This window comes from Diceros bicornis, chromosome 37 (genome assembly GCF_020826845.1).
Source record: "Diceros bicornis minor isolate mBicDic1 chromosome 37, mDicBic1.mat.cur, whole genome shotgun sequence".
NCBI classification, from domain to species: Eukaryota; Metazoa; Chordata; class Mammalia; order Perissodactyla; family Rhinocerotidae; genus Diceros; species Diceros bicornis.
Genome location: NC_080776.1, coordinates 7,104,336 through 7,121,741, shown reverse-complemented (window position 1 = coordinate 7,121,741; position 17,406 = coordinate 7,104,336). Strand labels below are relative to the sequence as shown.

The 17,406-nt window shown below is 47.1% G+C and overlaps 1 protein-coding gene across 2 annotated transcripts in view; it reads right to left on the bottom strand.

Moving 5' to 3' along the window:
* Positions 1-17,406, bottom strand: part of SMARCAL1 (SWI/SNF related, matrix associated, actin dependent regulator of chromatin, subfamily a like 1) — a 63,048-nt gene that overhangs the window by 37,034 nt on the left and 8,608 nt on the right. For both annotated transcript variants that reach the window (XM_058532960.1, XM_058532962.1), the window contains exons 5-9: positions 14,261-14,470; positions 11,891-11,941; positions 6,654-6,840; positions 2,670-2,820; positions 917-1,084 (exon numbers count right to left, since the gene is read on the bottom strand). In XM_058532960.1, the coding sequence (XP_058388943.1) occupies positions 917-1,084; positions 2,670-2,820; positions 6,654-6,840; positions 11,891-11,941; positions 14,261-14,470 (767 nt within the window). The remainder of the gene's footprint in view (positions 1-916; positions 1,085-2,669; positions 2,821-6,653; positions 6,841-11,890; positions 11,942-14,260; positions 14,471-17,406) is intronic.

Below are 17,406 nucleotides of genomic sequence, written 5' to 3'. Positions count from 1 at the left end.
CTCTAGATAAGAAATACACTCCAATTTTGAGCACCAAGATTTGGGAAGCCACAGTCAACAGAGAGTTTTATTTTTAAGAAGAGGAAAATACCACTGGCTTTAAAAACTCACATGTTTGAATAAAGAAGAACCTTTCACATCATCTAGAGGCATCAGGTTCTTTCTTTCGCCAAGAGGAAAAACGAGGGTTAACTTCCATTGGAAATCACCCACCACTCGCTTCACCTCTGCATGTCCCCGAGGGGTCACTGGGTTGGGGTGGAACTGGATGGATGCAGCAGGGTGGGAGAAACTGCACACCCTGTCATAATGTTTATTTGTGAGCCACTGGACACACTGAGTGCTGACAGACACCAAGTCTCTCTAGACCTTCCTTATGAAGGACGTGAGGAGTTCAAAGAAGGGCCGGTCACTGAAAGACGTGCAGTCACATCGTTTAACAAACACCTAAATTAAAAAGTGCTTTTTTGGGGGAGGCAGTGTCTGTATATTGGCTGGAGGAGACTTTATTAACTGTCTGAACTGTATGTCTAAGCCATCCGACCAGGGGGCAGCAGATGAAGGCACACGCCCTTGCTGTCCAGGCTGTAGTTCCGGGAGCCCTGGGCGGTCCAGAGTCCACACACTGGCCTCCCTCCATGACCTCACATGGTGAGAGATGGCCTAGAAGCCCCCAGCACAGACCTAGTAAATCACATTTTTCAAAAGGCTCCCCAGGAGATTCCAACAAGTGGCCAGGGTTGAGAACTACTATTTGAGAAAAATGTCAGCTCCCCAGAAAATAAAGACAGTGACTTCTATGCTCCCAGAAGCCGAGCGAGGCTCCATGAGAGTACAGATAGGACAGTTCTTAGAGGTTTTGAGAAGAAAGTTTCCACAGAGACAAAGTACATAAAGACTTTGCCAAGTCACTTACAATGACGACAACTTTAAAAGGAATTTTTAGCTGTTTCAGCTGTTTTTCCAACTTGCTCAGAAGGTCAAAACTGACAATGTTGACCAAGCCAGCTGTCAGGCAGTCCTTGCCGGTCACCACGACATTGATGCGGTCTGGGCTCAGGGACGGTAGCCACTGAAGGAAGGCCTGGGGATGACAGGGGAGAACAAAACTGAAATGAAGATTCGGCCCAGCAGCTGCCAGCTGTGACCCCAGCCACCCTCAACTGCACTCTCTCCATGTGGACCAGAGTTAATGCTCCCTGAAAAACAAACTGGGCCTCTTTCCTTCCACGTCCTCCTGCACCTGCTGGGACCCTCATCCCCCTGAAGAGCGACCATCTCCATCCACTCCCCGCCACTCTGCACCAACAGGACACCTCCCGCCTTCGTGAGCAAGTGCCTGCTGGCAGTCACCTTGTGGGGTCTGTGATTTCATTTCTATGACCTCTAACTAGACGGCAAGTTTCTGCAGAGAAAGAATGTGACTCCTTTTAAGAGGAATTCTATAAAGGAATTTTTAGCAGAGCCTGGTACACCGAAGGCACTGATGATGATAAAAATATTTATGTCAGAATTTCTACAAAGCCACGTGCTCCCTCCAGAAATCTTACCATCTCTAGTCAAAGCCAGTGGAGCCAATGGAAGGCCACCAGGTGCCTCCGTGTCAGTGGCTGGTGTCTGGTGTTCCCCTGGTTGACACTATTCTTATATCAGAGGGCTGGTGCTTTCAGCCATCTGACCACGTGGCTATTCTCTAGACTTCTGAGGGTGCTGTGGGCATCTAACACACACAATAAATATGTGTTGAATTGTTAGTTCCCAGAGGCACTGACAGAAGTCAGAGAACAAGGATGGGAAAGAATGAGTGTTGTTTTCATGCACATTCTCCAAGTTTTGCTCTCTCTTCACTGGCAGGGAATGTCTGGGCATCAGGCTGACGGGCTGCACGCAGGGCTGCCTCTTCTCCTTGAGTGGCTCCCAGGCACTCAGTAAGAAGTCAAATTGTGAGGCGGCTGACAGCCACCACGAGCAGCATAAAGCTGGGAAAAGCTACGGACCATGGGCGAGGTCTTCCTCCTTCAATGCATTTGCTCATGTGGATTTTTATTCATTTCACAGACGCGCTCTGATCCCTGGATTTACAGTGGACAAAGCTCAGGGCTGAGGGATAACACAGTGTTCACGTCAGCTCCTTCAGCCATACAGGTGCCCGGTACACAGGGACTATCCTGCCCACACCCCCTTCCCCAGGGGAAAAGCCCTGAGCTAAGAAGTCAGGAGACGTCACTTCAAGGTCCTACGCTGCTCCTCACTGCAGTAAGCGTGGTGCTTAACCCCTCTGAGATTCAGTTTTCTGGTCTGTAAATGAGGTTAATGTCTATTGTGTCTACCCCACGTGGCTGTTAGGGGATTAAGGGAAATAAAGGAGGTAAAAATACTGTGACGCTCAAGTGTGGTCCAGATGAAAGGTGTTATTAGCAGGGGCACGAGAGGGGCTCAGGAAGGTCTACTGATGGACAGAGGCAAGTCTGAGCTCGCTAACTCCTTGGGTTTCTTCCCTAAAGGCATAAGCATGGGCCTGGCCTCAGGAGGCCATTGCCTCTCCCTTCCTGCCTTCAGCTGAGACAGGACCTTACAGCTCCCTAGGCCCTGTCCCCAGGCTGCTATTTCATTGCTCTAACACCAAGGAGAAGCTTCTTGGTTGAAATCGCAGCACGAAGAGAACTGACCTGCTCCCAGGTGAAGCGCACGGAGGATGGTACCACCACCAGGAGGGGCCATTCCTTCTGGTAAAAGGCCGCTATGCAGATGGCTTGGATGGTCTTCCCCAGGCCCATGTCATCGGCAAGGAGCAGGCGGCCTCCCTTGGCTATGGCAGAGCTGAAAGCAGAGCAGGTGAGGACGGCGGAACAGCTCAGTGTCCAGGGGCCTCAGTTAACCCACCACCACGCTGCCACGGAAGGGACACGCACAGCCCCGTGTGGGCTACCGCGCTCACCAGCACGGGCCCTGCTCACAAGACGAGACCTGTCCCCAGAGAGGGCAGACAGAGGCCAATCAAGGGGCAGAATAATAATTTAAAAAAAAAAGAGTCAAAAATGGGGAAAATGTGAAATGGCTGACAGGTAGGAAAAAGCTCTAGAAGGTGATTAGGTCATGGAAGCCAAGGCGGGAAGTTTCCAATAAGAGGAGTCATCCTCAGCCTTTGCAGGTGAGGCCCCGGGGATGTGAGAGGAGGACAGTGGGAGGGAGGCCCACCGGGGGGCTAGGAGGGGCACTCCTGTTCACGAGACAGGTCTGCCTAGAAGGAAGAGGAGACAGCGGGGTCACGTAAGGCTTTCTGAAGATCAGAGAGGATGCCATATGCATAAAAGCAAACGGAAGGAGCTAGCAAAGACAGAAGGTGCTGGAGAAGAGGAGGGCGGCCAGAGGAGGGGACAGGCGATTGCCTAAGAGGGGCACCAGCCTTAGCAAGTGTCTCATTAACCAGCAGCCTCCCAGGTCCCAAAGCCCTCTGGTGCAACAACCTTCGCTCAGTTTGTGAATGAGGGCGCATTCCACTCTTGGGGAGCCCGACCAGCCCGGCTGGAATCCTGCCTCCACCACTTACCAGCTGTATACCTCTACGCAAGTTATGTAACCTCCTCGTGCCTCAGCCCCAGGATGGGAATTATCTAGCACCTCCCCAGAGACTGTTGCAAGGATTAATAAAGTTAATGTGTAAGGCACTTAACACAGCACCTGGCACCATCTTAAATGCTAGTTAGTGTTTCTCTTATAACTATTATTCCACAAAAAGAAGAAAAATAAGACACAAACAGTAAAATGACTTGTTCAAGTCACAAGCTGAATCAACGAAAAGCTAAAAGGATCTGAGCACCAGACGCCCGGTCTCCTGCCCCAGACCCAGTCCTCTTCCATCTGAATCCTGAAAAACTCATCATTTGCTCAGAAACCGGGTAATAATCCAGTCGACTCATTCTTCTTTCCTTCTCACACAGTAAAGACAGACAATATAACCTCTTCTAATCAGCAGCTGGTTCGGCCGACAATTCCAGGCTGCACACAGCCTTTCTGAACAGCCTGGAAATAGCGTTTCCGCCCTTGGAAAGCCACTGCTCAATAAAGACGAAAACTGAGCAGCAGACGTGCGGGTGGCATGAGGCTGGCACGCCCGGGCACAGCAGACAACAGGCACTTCCTTGTCCTCCCAGCAGCCACAACGGCCCACACGGTGAGAGGGAGCGTCCTTCCTGCATCCCCCCAGCCGTGGCCACCATATTCAGTGGGGAGACAGGGGGCCCAGCGGCGGGCCACCACCTCACCTCTCCGAACAGGCCCAGCCTCCTCCCCAGGCACGCCTACCTCCACTGACTCTTCCCGACTGTTTCTGGGATCATCTCATGACACAGACAGAGGAGGGGAGGGCAAGAGTGAAAAGACTTATTTTTTACCTCACTTGCTGGTTTACAAAATTGGTGGCCAGGGCAGACAGGGCACCCAAGCAACAAAGCATGGAGGGCCTTTTGTTGCAGCCTCCTTGGCGCCACCATTTACAACGTCCACAGGGTTTCGTCCATCTGGTCATTCTCAAAGCGGAACGGACCCCTGAATTTCACAGTCTTTCCTTTTTCCCTGCCTCGAGGTACCCCAACCAAGGAACAAAGTGGCCAAACATGAGAACAAAGCAAAGAAAGCACCCAGGTAGCAAAGAAATAATCACAGAGCTGAAAGTCGTCCCCTGCAGGATAGTTTGGAATAACAGACAAAAACGCTGCACTCGTCATCAGAAAACAGGGATTTCAGCCCCAATTCCACTTTTGCAAGCTGAGTGACTTTATGCAGATGACTGCCTTTCTGAGCCTCGACTCAACCATCTGTTGAAAGGGACCATTTAGATATTAGAGGGAGCTGACACATGAACGAGAGTTTTTCTCCACAAGTTTGAGTTTTCCATTGTAGTATTCACATAAAAAACAAAACAAAAAAACCACGGAATTGCCAGCCCTCCTCCCCCAACACCCAACCCCTCCTCTTCAGAGAATGCAAGTTAACAGCTGGGTTCAATTAGAAAGTTTTGAAGAAAGGCTGTGAGTACCATTAGCAGTTTCAGAGCCACAGAGGGAAGAGATGGAATCTGCTGGCCACACTCTGGCTTGGACGCACTGGGGCCCTGGGGAGCCTCGCACAAGTCCCTCAGCGGTGCCAGAGTTAACGGGCGCCTGAGGCCAGCACGCACCATGTGGGCCAAGGATCTCTATTGGAGCCACGAAGAACTTGGGTACCGAAGGCTGCCCAGGGGAAGGGGTGGGTGGTCCCTCTCAGTGTTAATGAAGGAGCCAGAGGAGAAAGATCAAAGGGGAAAACCGCCCTGATTCTGGGTAAACCGAGGCCCAAAGAACGTCGAACAGATGAAGGACTGACACGGCAAAGCGTGCTGTCTCAGAGAGACGGAAGCTGGAAGGGACAGGAAGATGGGGTGGGCAGAGCTGGGACCCTGGGAATGCAGTAAGGTGAGACTCTGCCCAAACCACACACAGAGTGACATCCTGTCCGAGACAGCCGAGCTGTAACCAAACGCCACGAGCGGGCAGCAGACAGGCAGGCTGTCTTCATCGGCCAGTTCCACCGACAAGTTAGTCCCTTCCCTTGCACAGGACTCCTCTCCAACCACACTGACTAATAACAGATCTAGATCTTATTATTTCTGGATGGACTATCGAGCCCTCCTCGACCTCCCGTATTTTCACTAGAAGGCAAGTTCAAACCTGTCATTTTGCTTCTCCCAAGAAACTCTGGGGAAAAAAAGACAGGTTTCTCTTTTTTCTTTTTATAAAAAGAGCATCCTAGGGCCGGCCCAGTAGCTTAGTTTGCACACTCTGCTTTGGTGGCCCAGGGTTCGCAGGTTCGGATCCTGGGTGTGGACCTACACACCGCTCATCAAGCCATGCTGTGGCGGCGTCCCCCATACAAAATAAGAGGAAGATAGGTACAGATGTTAGCTCAGCCACAATCTTCCTCAAGCAAAGAGAGGAAGACTGGCAACAGGTGTTAGCTCAGGGCCAATCTTCCTCACCAAAAACAAAAGGCACCGTGACTTTCTTTTGGAAAACCACCACCTGGCACTCTCTGCTGAGGTAATCGAGTGGGGCAGGCCCCACCCTCTGGCTCCAGGGATGGGCCCATCACTTGGTCTTGCCAAGAAGACATCCACACCCCCCAGGCCGAGGTGACTATTTCTGGTGTAGTCACCACATTTAAGGCATTTCTGTGTCAGACCCACTAGGAAAGAGGGGCTTCCGCTGGGTTGGTGAGCTGATGGCTGCAAGCCGAAGACCCTGGCAGGCCTCACGGCCACACCTGAGGAGCGCCTGGCTGAGAACAATGCAAACGAAGAAGCAGCAGAGCTGAGAGAGGGACAGAGTCCTGACGAGAGCTTTAGAGACCAGGTTTTCTATGACATGCACTGAGAAATCTCTTCTCTGAAACTAGTTTGGGTTGGGTTTCTGGACACCTGCCATTCAGAGTCCTGATTAACTCATGGAATTTGAAACCCAATGGCTGCAATCGGGCTTTGCTAACGGCACAACTGGCTGTTTAACGCCTAGATGCTTCTAGACGTCCAGGAAAGATGAGCGTTCTTAAAAGGGGGCATCTGAACCCGGTCAGTGGTAAGTGATGAAATCTGAGCAAGAGGCAGATAAAGAACCTACCTGACTCCAGTTCTCTGAAAGGGCAGCAGGTTAGACACGAGCTTGGGGTCCACTCCAGAGAGGTCGGCCTCAGGGACGTCCGCCGTGAGATGGAGAGACGTCTTCTCGAGCTGAGATGCGAACGCCAGGAGGAGTGTCTTGGGCAGAGGATCCAGCTGAACGTGTGGAAGGCCACGCACCCTTTCAACTAGAAAGAACAGAGACACAAGAATTGGAGTGTGAATGCCCAAGACATCTGGGGAAAGAGAAGGGGCTTCGAAATACAAAGTTCAGTGGCTTCTGCTGCATGCCATCTTCTCCTAAAAGAAAACTGGAGAGAAAACGGGGGGCGGACAGATACACCCTGGGCAAAACACATAAACCTGGAGAACTAGTTTTCCCTCTCTCTTCCTTAATTTATGCAAAACGAGGACAATCAAGAATGCAAAATTAATCTTCTATACTACACAAACACTGGAAAGAACTGAAAATTGTTCTTGTGACCAATTTTTTTAACCTAAAGTAATTAAAAAATTATCTTAGTACTCCCATTCAAATAAATAAGGACCCATATTCTTAAAAAATCGGCCCAGAAAAAGCAAGACTTTGAATGAATATATCTTGTCTTGCTTCCATGCTCCTTCGTTTGCTTTTGTCTTGCTGTTTGAGAAGTCTGAGAACTCTAAGTTACCTGCTGTCAACAGGCAAGGAAGCACTGTGCTCCGTAGAGGAGCTGTCAGGTGCTTCCAGGAAAGATCAGCAAGACAGTAGTGCTGTTTACAAACAACAATAAAAGGGGCAGAGTCCACACAAAGGCCGCCAACTGATAAAAATGCAAGTGGCCCGGCACACTTCTGATCCTTTCCATAGGGGATAGTGCCCTGCCGTTGAGAGGTGAGTTTATAGTAGTGATCTCCCTGGTGGAGCAGCCAGTGAGTTCATCAGCCTGGGGTGACCTGACAGCTCCCTCCCTACCCTCTAAAGCAGGTGTTGGCAAGCTAAGGCTTGGGGGCCAAATCGGCCTGCTGCCTGTTTCTGTCAATCAACCTTTGTTGGAACACAGCCATGACCGTCAACGGCTGCTTTCACGCTGCAGTGGCAGAGTCGAGTGGTTGGGACAGAGACCTGATGGTCCACAAAGCCTAAAATACTTACTATCTGGCCCTTTACAAAAGTTTACCAACCCCTGCCAAGCTCAGAGTCTACACTATTACTAAGTGACCATTACTCTGACTCTTTCAATGACAGCTTATACTTAAGGGTCTTTCCTTCCCAGTGTGCTGGGTCCAGACCCCTACATCTTCTTCCAGCCAGAGCCATTAACCAAGTGGGAAAAACTACTTGGGATCCTCATGGAAACGAAAGCAAATTAATTTCATTGATTTGGGTTTTTGGAAGAAGTTAGCCTTACCTGATTTTAAAATTAAGAGGAAAAAAACTGTATTGGGGGGGCAGGAGAAGTTAAAAATTAAAAAGTCTGAGACAAGATGACAGACCTAGACATCTCTGGTGGTAGAATTATCATTAAACTACTAATCACAGCCTGGTCTCCTATGGGCAGTAGCTTTCAAGATGTTCTTCCCTTTTATCATTGTCCTTTGAAAAATCTAATTAGAAGAGTAACCATTGTTTACAGACCTTCATTTGCTCTTTATCCCTTTACTCTTTCAGGGGCACCCTGGGAGAGTCACAGTAACTCAGCAAGGGGCTAATCGTCCTCAAGAATCCAGCAGAGGGAACCAACTAGAGAAACTGGGTATATTTCATTTCTACCTAATATTATTTGAAATCCTAAGGTTGTTAGTTCTCTATTCCATATTGTCATGTGTTTTCTAAATATCCTAACAAGGTATTCCAAGAGTCTTTCACCACAACCATTAACCAGATACCATGGCAAATAGTGATGTGAATATGGAGGGCTGAGCCATCTTCTGCTACCTTAAATTGCTTTGTATTCTCAATATATTTAAATCCATTTCTGTCCTTCACTAAATACAAGTGCCAGCGATTTCTGGAAAGAGTCTGCATGAACAGAATCACCACGATAAGAAATTAGGTAAGGCTGACGGCTTTAATGTAAAGGAGACTGTCCACATGGATGCAGGAATACATTTTACGCCTCCAAATTAAACCTGAGCACGCTGGTTTCTGCACACTTCAGGAGACTGGGCACTCCTCGTGCTTTCAGAAACCATTTTCGCTTTAATCCCATGATCTTCAGAACTCAAACACCCGATGAAAACTGAGAAACGGCTGACGGTCTGGCTGGGGTGAAATGTGGTACGTTGTGAGCATTATGTCCTTTCAGCCACTCAAGAGGAGAACAACCAACCTCCACTGTTCCCCTCCAACTATGTCTCCAAAACCCTATGCTGCCAGCCGCGTGTGTTTCTGAGCAAGCCCCTGTGCTCTGTCGACGACTGTCGCTGCTGTCCTTTCCCCATGCGGGGAGACAGCAGAATGTGCTGTCTGGCTTCATCAGTCATCTACAAGTCGTTTCTGTAACACAGCTCTTTGGTAGAATGCCACTGAGCCACCCAGCCAAGAGATGTCCGTGCTTTCAAACAACAGCTGACAAGACAAGATCCCTGGAGAGGATGCAGAATCCTTCTGAATTGTGACAGTCAGGGGAAAACAAAAGGTCTTATGCCAGTTTCACTGTGGGCAAAAGGCCTCAGGTCACTGGGAAAAGGGAGACGAGGAAAGCTCTTAGATTTGCCTTATCTGGAGAAAATAATTGTCACCACACCATCAACGAGCATTCATATCCTCAGAAGGTCTTTTTTTTTTTTTGGAAATTCTTTCCTTTTTTTTTTTGGGGGGGGGGGCGGGGAGATTGGCCCTGAGCTAACATCTGTTGCCAATCTTCCTCTTTTTCTTTCTTCTCCCCAAAGTCCCAGTACATAGTTGTACATCATACTTGTAGATCCTTCTAGTACTTCTGTGTAGGACGCCACCTCAGCATGGCTTAATGAGCGGTGAGTAGGTAACTGGCGAACCCCAGGCCGCCAAAGCTCAGCACGCTAACCTAACCACTATACCACCGGGCCAGCCCCTCAGAAGGTCTTATTGTAATTTCTTAATTAGTTTCATATGCACATGTTCACGAGCTCAGGGTCAATAACCTAATCTCACACCTGAGGAATGAGACCTAGGGGAGAGGACAGAGATGCACATTCCCCAGGTTTGCAATCTGTTAATGGTGGAATCAGAACGAAACTGGGAACTGTGGTATTCTCCAGCGCCTTGTCTCCTCGGCCACCTAGTTCACGGATCTGGCTTCTAAACGTCCACATGGGTCACGTTACAAACTCAAGATTGCAACTTTAGTCTGGTCTCTGTCACTGACTTTATTGTGACCCTGCAATGCTCCCAATAAGGAAAACAACTGTTTCCTTTCTCTGGGTCCAAGCTTTTCCCAATCTGTGAAATGGGGAGAAATCAGTCTTATCTTCCACAAGACATTGTAATGAGACAGAATGTAAACACGCAATCTCAACTCTAAATCTAGAATTCTTTTTTTTTTTTTTTGTGAGGAAGATCAACCCTGAGCTAACATACATGCCCATCTTCCTACACTTTATGTGGGACACCGCCACAGCATGGCCTGACAAACGGTGCGTTGGTGCGCGCCCAGGATCCAAACCCGGGCCACCAGCAGTGGAGTGCACGCACCTAACTGCTACGCCACAGGGCCGGCCATAAATCTAGAATTCTTAACTCAAGATTCATGGAATTACTAATATCAAATGCAAAATTTTATGTGTGGCCATTATGTGCATTTTTCTGGGTGAAGAATCCATCATTTTCACCAGATATTTCAAAGAGTCTACTGCCCACAAAAGATCTGGAACCACAGTGTAACACTATGTGAGTGGCGAGTCATGATTTTTCAACATTACATTCACCTGCTAACGCGGTAAGTACCCTGCTTTTTGTCATTCCACAGAAGTCAAAGCCTTTATAGCTAACATAATTATACGTCTTTCTGTGGCTAAAGACAATGGAGAGGGAAAAACTCACCCCTATTGCTCATCAAAAATTCAGCTTTGGCCAAATAATTCCCTCTGAAGCCGAAGTTCTAAATAGCAGCAGCCATGGGGTCTCAGATCAACGCCGGTCATCCTTTCCGCTTCCGCCAGTGTTTGCTGATACTAAGTAAGTATCACATCACATTCAAACCTAACCTTGAGCTTCCAGCAAGTCTTTCCTCAAGGAATCAACAGCTCTTCCCTTACATGTACTTTCTGTCAGTCGGGCAGATGGGGATTAAGGGCCCCTTGTGTTACCGAAGAGACAAAGGGGACACAGCATGTTGAGTTATCTACCCGGCATCACACAGCAGGCCACACGAGGAAGAGACAAAGAGAAGAAACCCAGCTTCCATCCGTCTTCCTTAAAGCCCCTGCCTGGCGGCGAGACAGCCAATGACTTGGAGCTCCCTGGGCTAGATCACGTCTCTCCTGGCCTGACTGGCACCAGCACCGGCTGGGAGGCCCAACAAGTCCTCAGGGGGTCAAGCAGGAGGCACAGAAGTTGTGCCAGCTGCACACCCACTGCAGAATCATGAGAGCTTGGAAGATGGACAGACTGGCATTCAGGGCAGGCTGAGATGAGACCATGTCTCCTTTTCTCAGGCATGTTAGAATTTATTGCCCCACCCAAGCAGAGCACAGGGAAGAGAAATGATAAGCCCAAACTGGCTTCTCCTTCTTGTAGTGATATCTCCCTTGGTCAGTCTCCAAAGTGCTTATTACACACTTACATGCCCTGGCCTAGGGTTCTGCATCTGCCATGACTCAGCCCATTATGAAGCCTGTGACCACGAGACACTCCAACCTTCTTTGTTCATCTGGTTCTGGAAGTAAACTGAGAGATGTTCCTAGAGGGGATCTAAAGCAGCTTCCATCTAAGCTAAGCAACCCCGGCTCGCCTCTGATCCCCAAAGTCCGCGTACCCTCACTTCTAACACTTCTACGAGGGGCAGGAAGGTTGCATGGGCCTCAGGAATTTGACCAGTACTGCTATACCCTGATGGAAGACGAGGCCCTGCGTTTGCTTGGCTGCTGCAAAGCTACCCTCCCAGTGGACAAGGACGCAGCTGCCCAAGAACAGCTTTACCTTCGCTTGTCCTGCATGCCAGCACGTGCAGTTACCGCAGCGGAGGGAGGAGAGTCTTTTAAAATACGTTGGATTGAAGGCAGATAATTAAAGCTTAACAATAGCACGATATAAAACAAGCAAGGTGGGCATCTCACTTAGTTTACTGTGCTCTTCCAAGAGAAAGTTCCACTTCTTGGTCTGGACATCTGCAATGAGAAGAAACAAGTGAGCACACGCGACCCCCTGCCCTTCTGCTACCTCATCACTTCCTCAGTCCCCGGCTTCATAAACCCCCGGCAAGCTCGGACAATGTGGCTGGTCCTATGCCTGGCAGTGGGGACACAGAAATTGAGCGAGCGCCTGCCCTTGATGCTTTCTCAGAATTCAGGGAGGAGAGACAAGCAGACATGGTGCCAACAGTGGGTTGTAAGGGTGGAGATAAAGGGTGCTGCAGGGATCCATGACTGGGCGTGGCCCCGCAACTCAGAAATGCCCTACCCCTCAAGATAGGGAGAATAAGCGTAGCTTACATGTACTCAGTGCTTACTTTAAGCCAGGCACGGTGCCAACAGTGTCACATGCACCATCTCCTCTGCTCCTCACTATGCTATAAGCTGGACAGTATTATTAGCTCCTTCTCACACATGGGAAGCAAGCTGCACGTGGTCAGTGGTCAAACAGCCTACGTTCAAATCCCAGCTCTGCCACCTCCTAGCTGTGTGACCTTGGGCAAGTTATGTGACTTCTCTGTGCCTCAGTTCCCACGTTGGAAAAATGAGGATACTACAGTCCCTGTCTCCTAGGGTTCTTGTGAGGATTACATGAAATTTAAATGTAAAATGCTTGTGAAAACGTGCCTGACAAACAATGAGCACTCAAAAAAAAGTCAGTAATTGTAAACTATTGTTACTGTTATTACCATTATTAGGCTATCTGCCAATTAGTATAGTGTAGCATAAACTACGCACAATATTAACTAAGAAGGGTGAGCATCTCGCTTACCCAACACTGGCTAATTACTTAGAGAGTTTGCCTACCCATCCACCTTCTGAAAAAAATCATGAAAGCTTCAACTTGATACATGTTCTCTGGACAGCAAAAGTTAATTCTTCTGGTCACTGGGGAAGCAAGGTGGTTGGGGAAAAAGCATCATGGACATAGTGAGTCCACTTCAGGAAGAAATCAAGATAGTGCAGGCGTCATCTGGCACGAAGAGCGGAAGCAGACAGATTACTCTCGAGGTGGGACCAGTACAGGAGACTCTTCCCGACAACGGCTTGACCCTGACAGCGGCAGAGCAGCAGAGGGGGCAAGCCCGCCAACAGTAGCTATGGCAAAAAAATCCAATCGTGGTTTGGATGTCCGGGTGTGGGCAGGATTGGGGGTCAATGTTTTAGCTGTTCACGTTCCCCAAACAGCAGACTATGTCAGGATTGTGATTTCGAAGGTCACGCTTTTCAGAAGACACAGGTCATCTGTGCTTGCCTTTTAAGGTCCACCCCAAGCTGAACGGAACATCTCAGGGGGCAGGAGACACAAAGAACCCTGGTCCTCGTGTGAGCGGCTCGTCCCACGACTCAGGCTGGGCCCAGCGCATCTCACCTGAACCCTGCTCACCAGCCTGCTCTCACCAGTTACAACTCCATCCATCGAAGGGATAAAAATGTAACAGCCAGCATCACCCTCCTCCTGAAGGAGCCCCAAACCCTCAGGAGAGCTCTCACTGAGGAAGTCATTCTCCAGAGGCTTCTTCCATGATGCTGCCTGAACGTGAGGGCTCAAAGGCATGAGGTTTTAAGGGTTTGCTTTCTACTTGCCTAGGGGAAGGCTAAAACCATCTCAAGAATGGGAATACTAATCCATAAAAGCCACACCATTTTGTAAAACAACATGACCCAAGCTAAGAACGAAACCCAGGAATTCAAAATCCTAAAGCTAACTTCTGCCCCCAAAATAAAGCAAAACTGCTCTGCTTTGGCTAGTGGTTTCCAATCCTGGCTGACTACTAGACTCACTTGAAGATTTTTAAAAATACCACTGCCCAGACCACACCTTAAACCAATTAAATCAGTGTCTCCGGGCGGGACCCACGCATCAGTCTTTTCTGTAGGGATGGGGCCCAGCAATCTGGGTTTTAACAAGCCCTCCAGGTGGTTCTGATGCATGCTCCAGTTTGAAAACCACTGACTTGGTCTATCCAAAGGCATTTATTTTTATGGCAAACATCTATTTTTCAAGCTCTGCTAAGGACAAAATAAAAACAGATGGGTCTAAATGGCTGAAGCAGGAATCACCTGACCAGGTGACTGGGGACAATGTGGAGTTTTCTCTTTGGGAGGACTTTAAGGACAAAACTGGCCCCACTATGTGTTCACTGTCTAGAACAGTTTAGGCAACACCTTTCTAGAGAAAGAGGAGTAGATTAGAAAGTCATTTCTGAATGTTCAAAGAGAGAGAAAAACAACCTACTCTGAGATCACAGACCACTATGCACCCTGGGAATCGGGCAGAGGCCAATTACTTGCCATAAATTCTGGACTCCATCTGTTTAAACAGCGCAATCAGGTCTTCCGAATAGCCGATGTCTGCCTCGAAGCGGGCCCGGGAGATGAGCACACATCGCCCTTTGACAAAGCCAAGGGAGGGGGCTGATGGAAGGCTGGTCTGTGCCACACTGCCCTCGCCTCTTTCCAGAGGCTGTAGGGTGACCTTGGGGATGCGCTGGGCTGCTTTCACTGCCGAAGAAGAAAAGGACAGAGGTGACCACGCGGACAACTTTCACAGGGCCCTGGGAGGTACATGCAGGGACAGGGTCAAGAGAAACTGCACTGGGCAGGTAGGCAAGAAAAGGCACCGTTAGGTTGGGAAGGCCCATGAGTGTGCTTCCACTGGGGCTTCATGAATTTCAGTATTTACCGAATGTAACTCTGCTGTTCCTTGAGTTTTCAAATTAAACAACTTAGAATTGAGAAATGAGCAGGGTGAAGCAGGATCTCACCAGGATGAGTAAACTTATTAGATAATTTCTTTTCCTGTGTCAGAGAAGCCCCTGAAGTCGGCACGCCAGAAATCACCCACTTACCCTCATTCCTGGGTCACTACTCTGTCTACACTTGGAGAACAAGGGAAGAGACACAGGACCATCGGCCACAAATGCACGGTTTTGAACCTTATCTGTTACTGACGCATTTCATAGATTAATAGATTTGACTACATAAAACCAGACAGTCAAAAAACACAAACTGAACTGAAAGGCAAAACTATTAAATACAGATATTTGCAAGAAATCTAAACAGAGCTCATACTTAAAAAAAAATACTAAGACCAAAAAAGATAAGAAGAAAGAGATGTAACCAATTCAAAAGAGGGGGCAAAATTACTAATAAACATTTGCAGAAATGTTCAGCTTCACAAATAATCAGAGCAATAAAAAGCCATTTTTTACTTATCAAACTTGCACACACACAAAAAAAACCAAAACACAGATATTTGCATTGCTAGCTGGGAATAAAACCTTTTGGAAAACAATTTGACAATATATAGCAAGAGGCCTAAAAAGTGATCATAAGGATTCAACTTCTGGGACTCTAACCCAAGTAACAATTAAAAATACAAAAGCTGGAGGATAGAATTAGATGGAGGATAGAATACAGAAATGCTTCAGATGGAGGAGGAGAGAGAACTTAGACCAAAAAGAAATGAAGAAATTCTCCAGGAAATATCTGACTCAATTAGGAAATGTAACATAAGGATTATAGGTATTCTAGAGGGAGAAGTGGGGGAAAAAGGAGCAGAGAGCTCGTTCAAATAAACAATAACTGAGAACTTCCCAAATCTGGAGAAGGAGCTGGAATTACATGTAAAAGAAGCCAAAAGAACTCCTAATTACATACCTTCTCCAGGGCACATACTAGTAAAGCTGGCAAAAGTCAATGACAAAGAAAAAATATTAGGGGAAGCAAGACAAAAGAAAATAACCTACAAAAGAAGCCCCATCAGGCTTTCAGCGGATTTTTCAGCAGAAACTTACAGGCGAGGAGAGAATGGAATGATATATTGAAAATTATGAAAGACAAAAACTTTCAGCCAAGAATACTATATCCAGTGAAAATATCCTTCAGATATGATGGAGAAATAAAAACTTTCCGAGATAAACAAAAGCTGAGGGAGTTCATTGCCACAAGTCTCCCCATATAAGATTTGATCAAGAAGGCCCTCATACCTAAAAAAAACAAAGGATTTACAAAGCCTTGAGCCAGGGGATAGACAAAATCAGAAAATTGCAACTCTCTACCAGAGGAGATTAGCATACACTTAATTATAATTCTAAAGATAAAGGAAAAGAAAACATCAAAAATAAATATTATCACTTCATCTTAACCACAAATTCACAACACATAACGGAATAAGTTGTGACAACAACAACTTAGAAGGGGAAGAGGAAAGCGATGAAACCTGCTTAGACTAGGGGAACAAGAGGCTATCAGGGGATGGACTATCTCACCTATGATATCTTTTATACAAATCGCACAGTAAACACTAAACAAACAATCAGAAGAAAGACACAAATAATAAAGACAAAACTGAGAAAACCATCATAACGAGCCACCAAACCAAACTAGCAGTCCGAAATACACAGGATAAGAAACAAGGGAAATACATAACAACTGAAAAACAAGAGAGAAAATGGCAGCATTAAGCCCTCATATATCCATAATGACTCCAAATGTAAACAGATTGAATTGCCCAATCAAAAGGCACAGAGTGGCTGGACGGATTAAAAAACAAGACCCAACAATTTGCTGCCTCCAGGAAACACACCTTGGCTCTAAAGACAAACACAGGCTTAGAGTAAGGGATGGAAGATGATACTGCAAGCTAATGGCAAACAAAAGAAAGCAGGTGTTGCCACACTTATATCAGACAAAGCAGACTTCAACATAAAACAGGTAATGAGAGACAAAGAGGAGCAATATATAATGATGAAAAGGACACTCCACCAAGAAGACATATCACTTATAAATATATCTGCACCCAACACAGGAGCGCCAAAGTACATAAAGCAACTATTAACAAACCTGAAAGGAGATATTAACAGCAAAACAATAGTAGGGGATCTTAACACCCCACTTATACCAATGGATAGATCATCCAGACAGACAGTCAATAAGGAAATAGTGGACTTAAATGAAAAACTAGACCAGATGGACCAGATATATAAATAGCATTCCATCCAAACAGAGCAGAATGCACATTCTTCTCAAGCACACATGGAACATTCTCAAGGATAGACCGTATATTGGGAAACAAGGGAAGCCTCTATAAATTTAAGAAGATTGAAATCATAACAAGCATCTTCTCTGACCATAATGCTATGAAACTAGAAATCAACTATGAGAAACAAACTGGGAAAGTGACAAAGACATGGAGACTAAACAACACGCTACTGAACAACCAATGGATCACAGAAGAAATTAAAGAAGAAATCAAAGAATATCTAGCAACAAATGAAAATGAAAATACACCATACCAACTCATATGGGATATAGCAAAAGCAGTCCTGAGAGGGAAATTCATAGCAATACAGGCCCACCTTAACAAACAAGAAAATTCCCAAATAAGCAATCTTAAACGACACCTAACAGAATTAGAAAAAGAACAAACAAAGCCC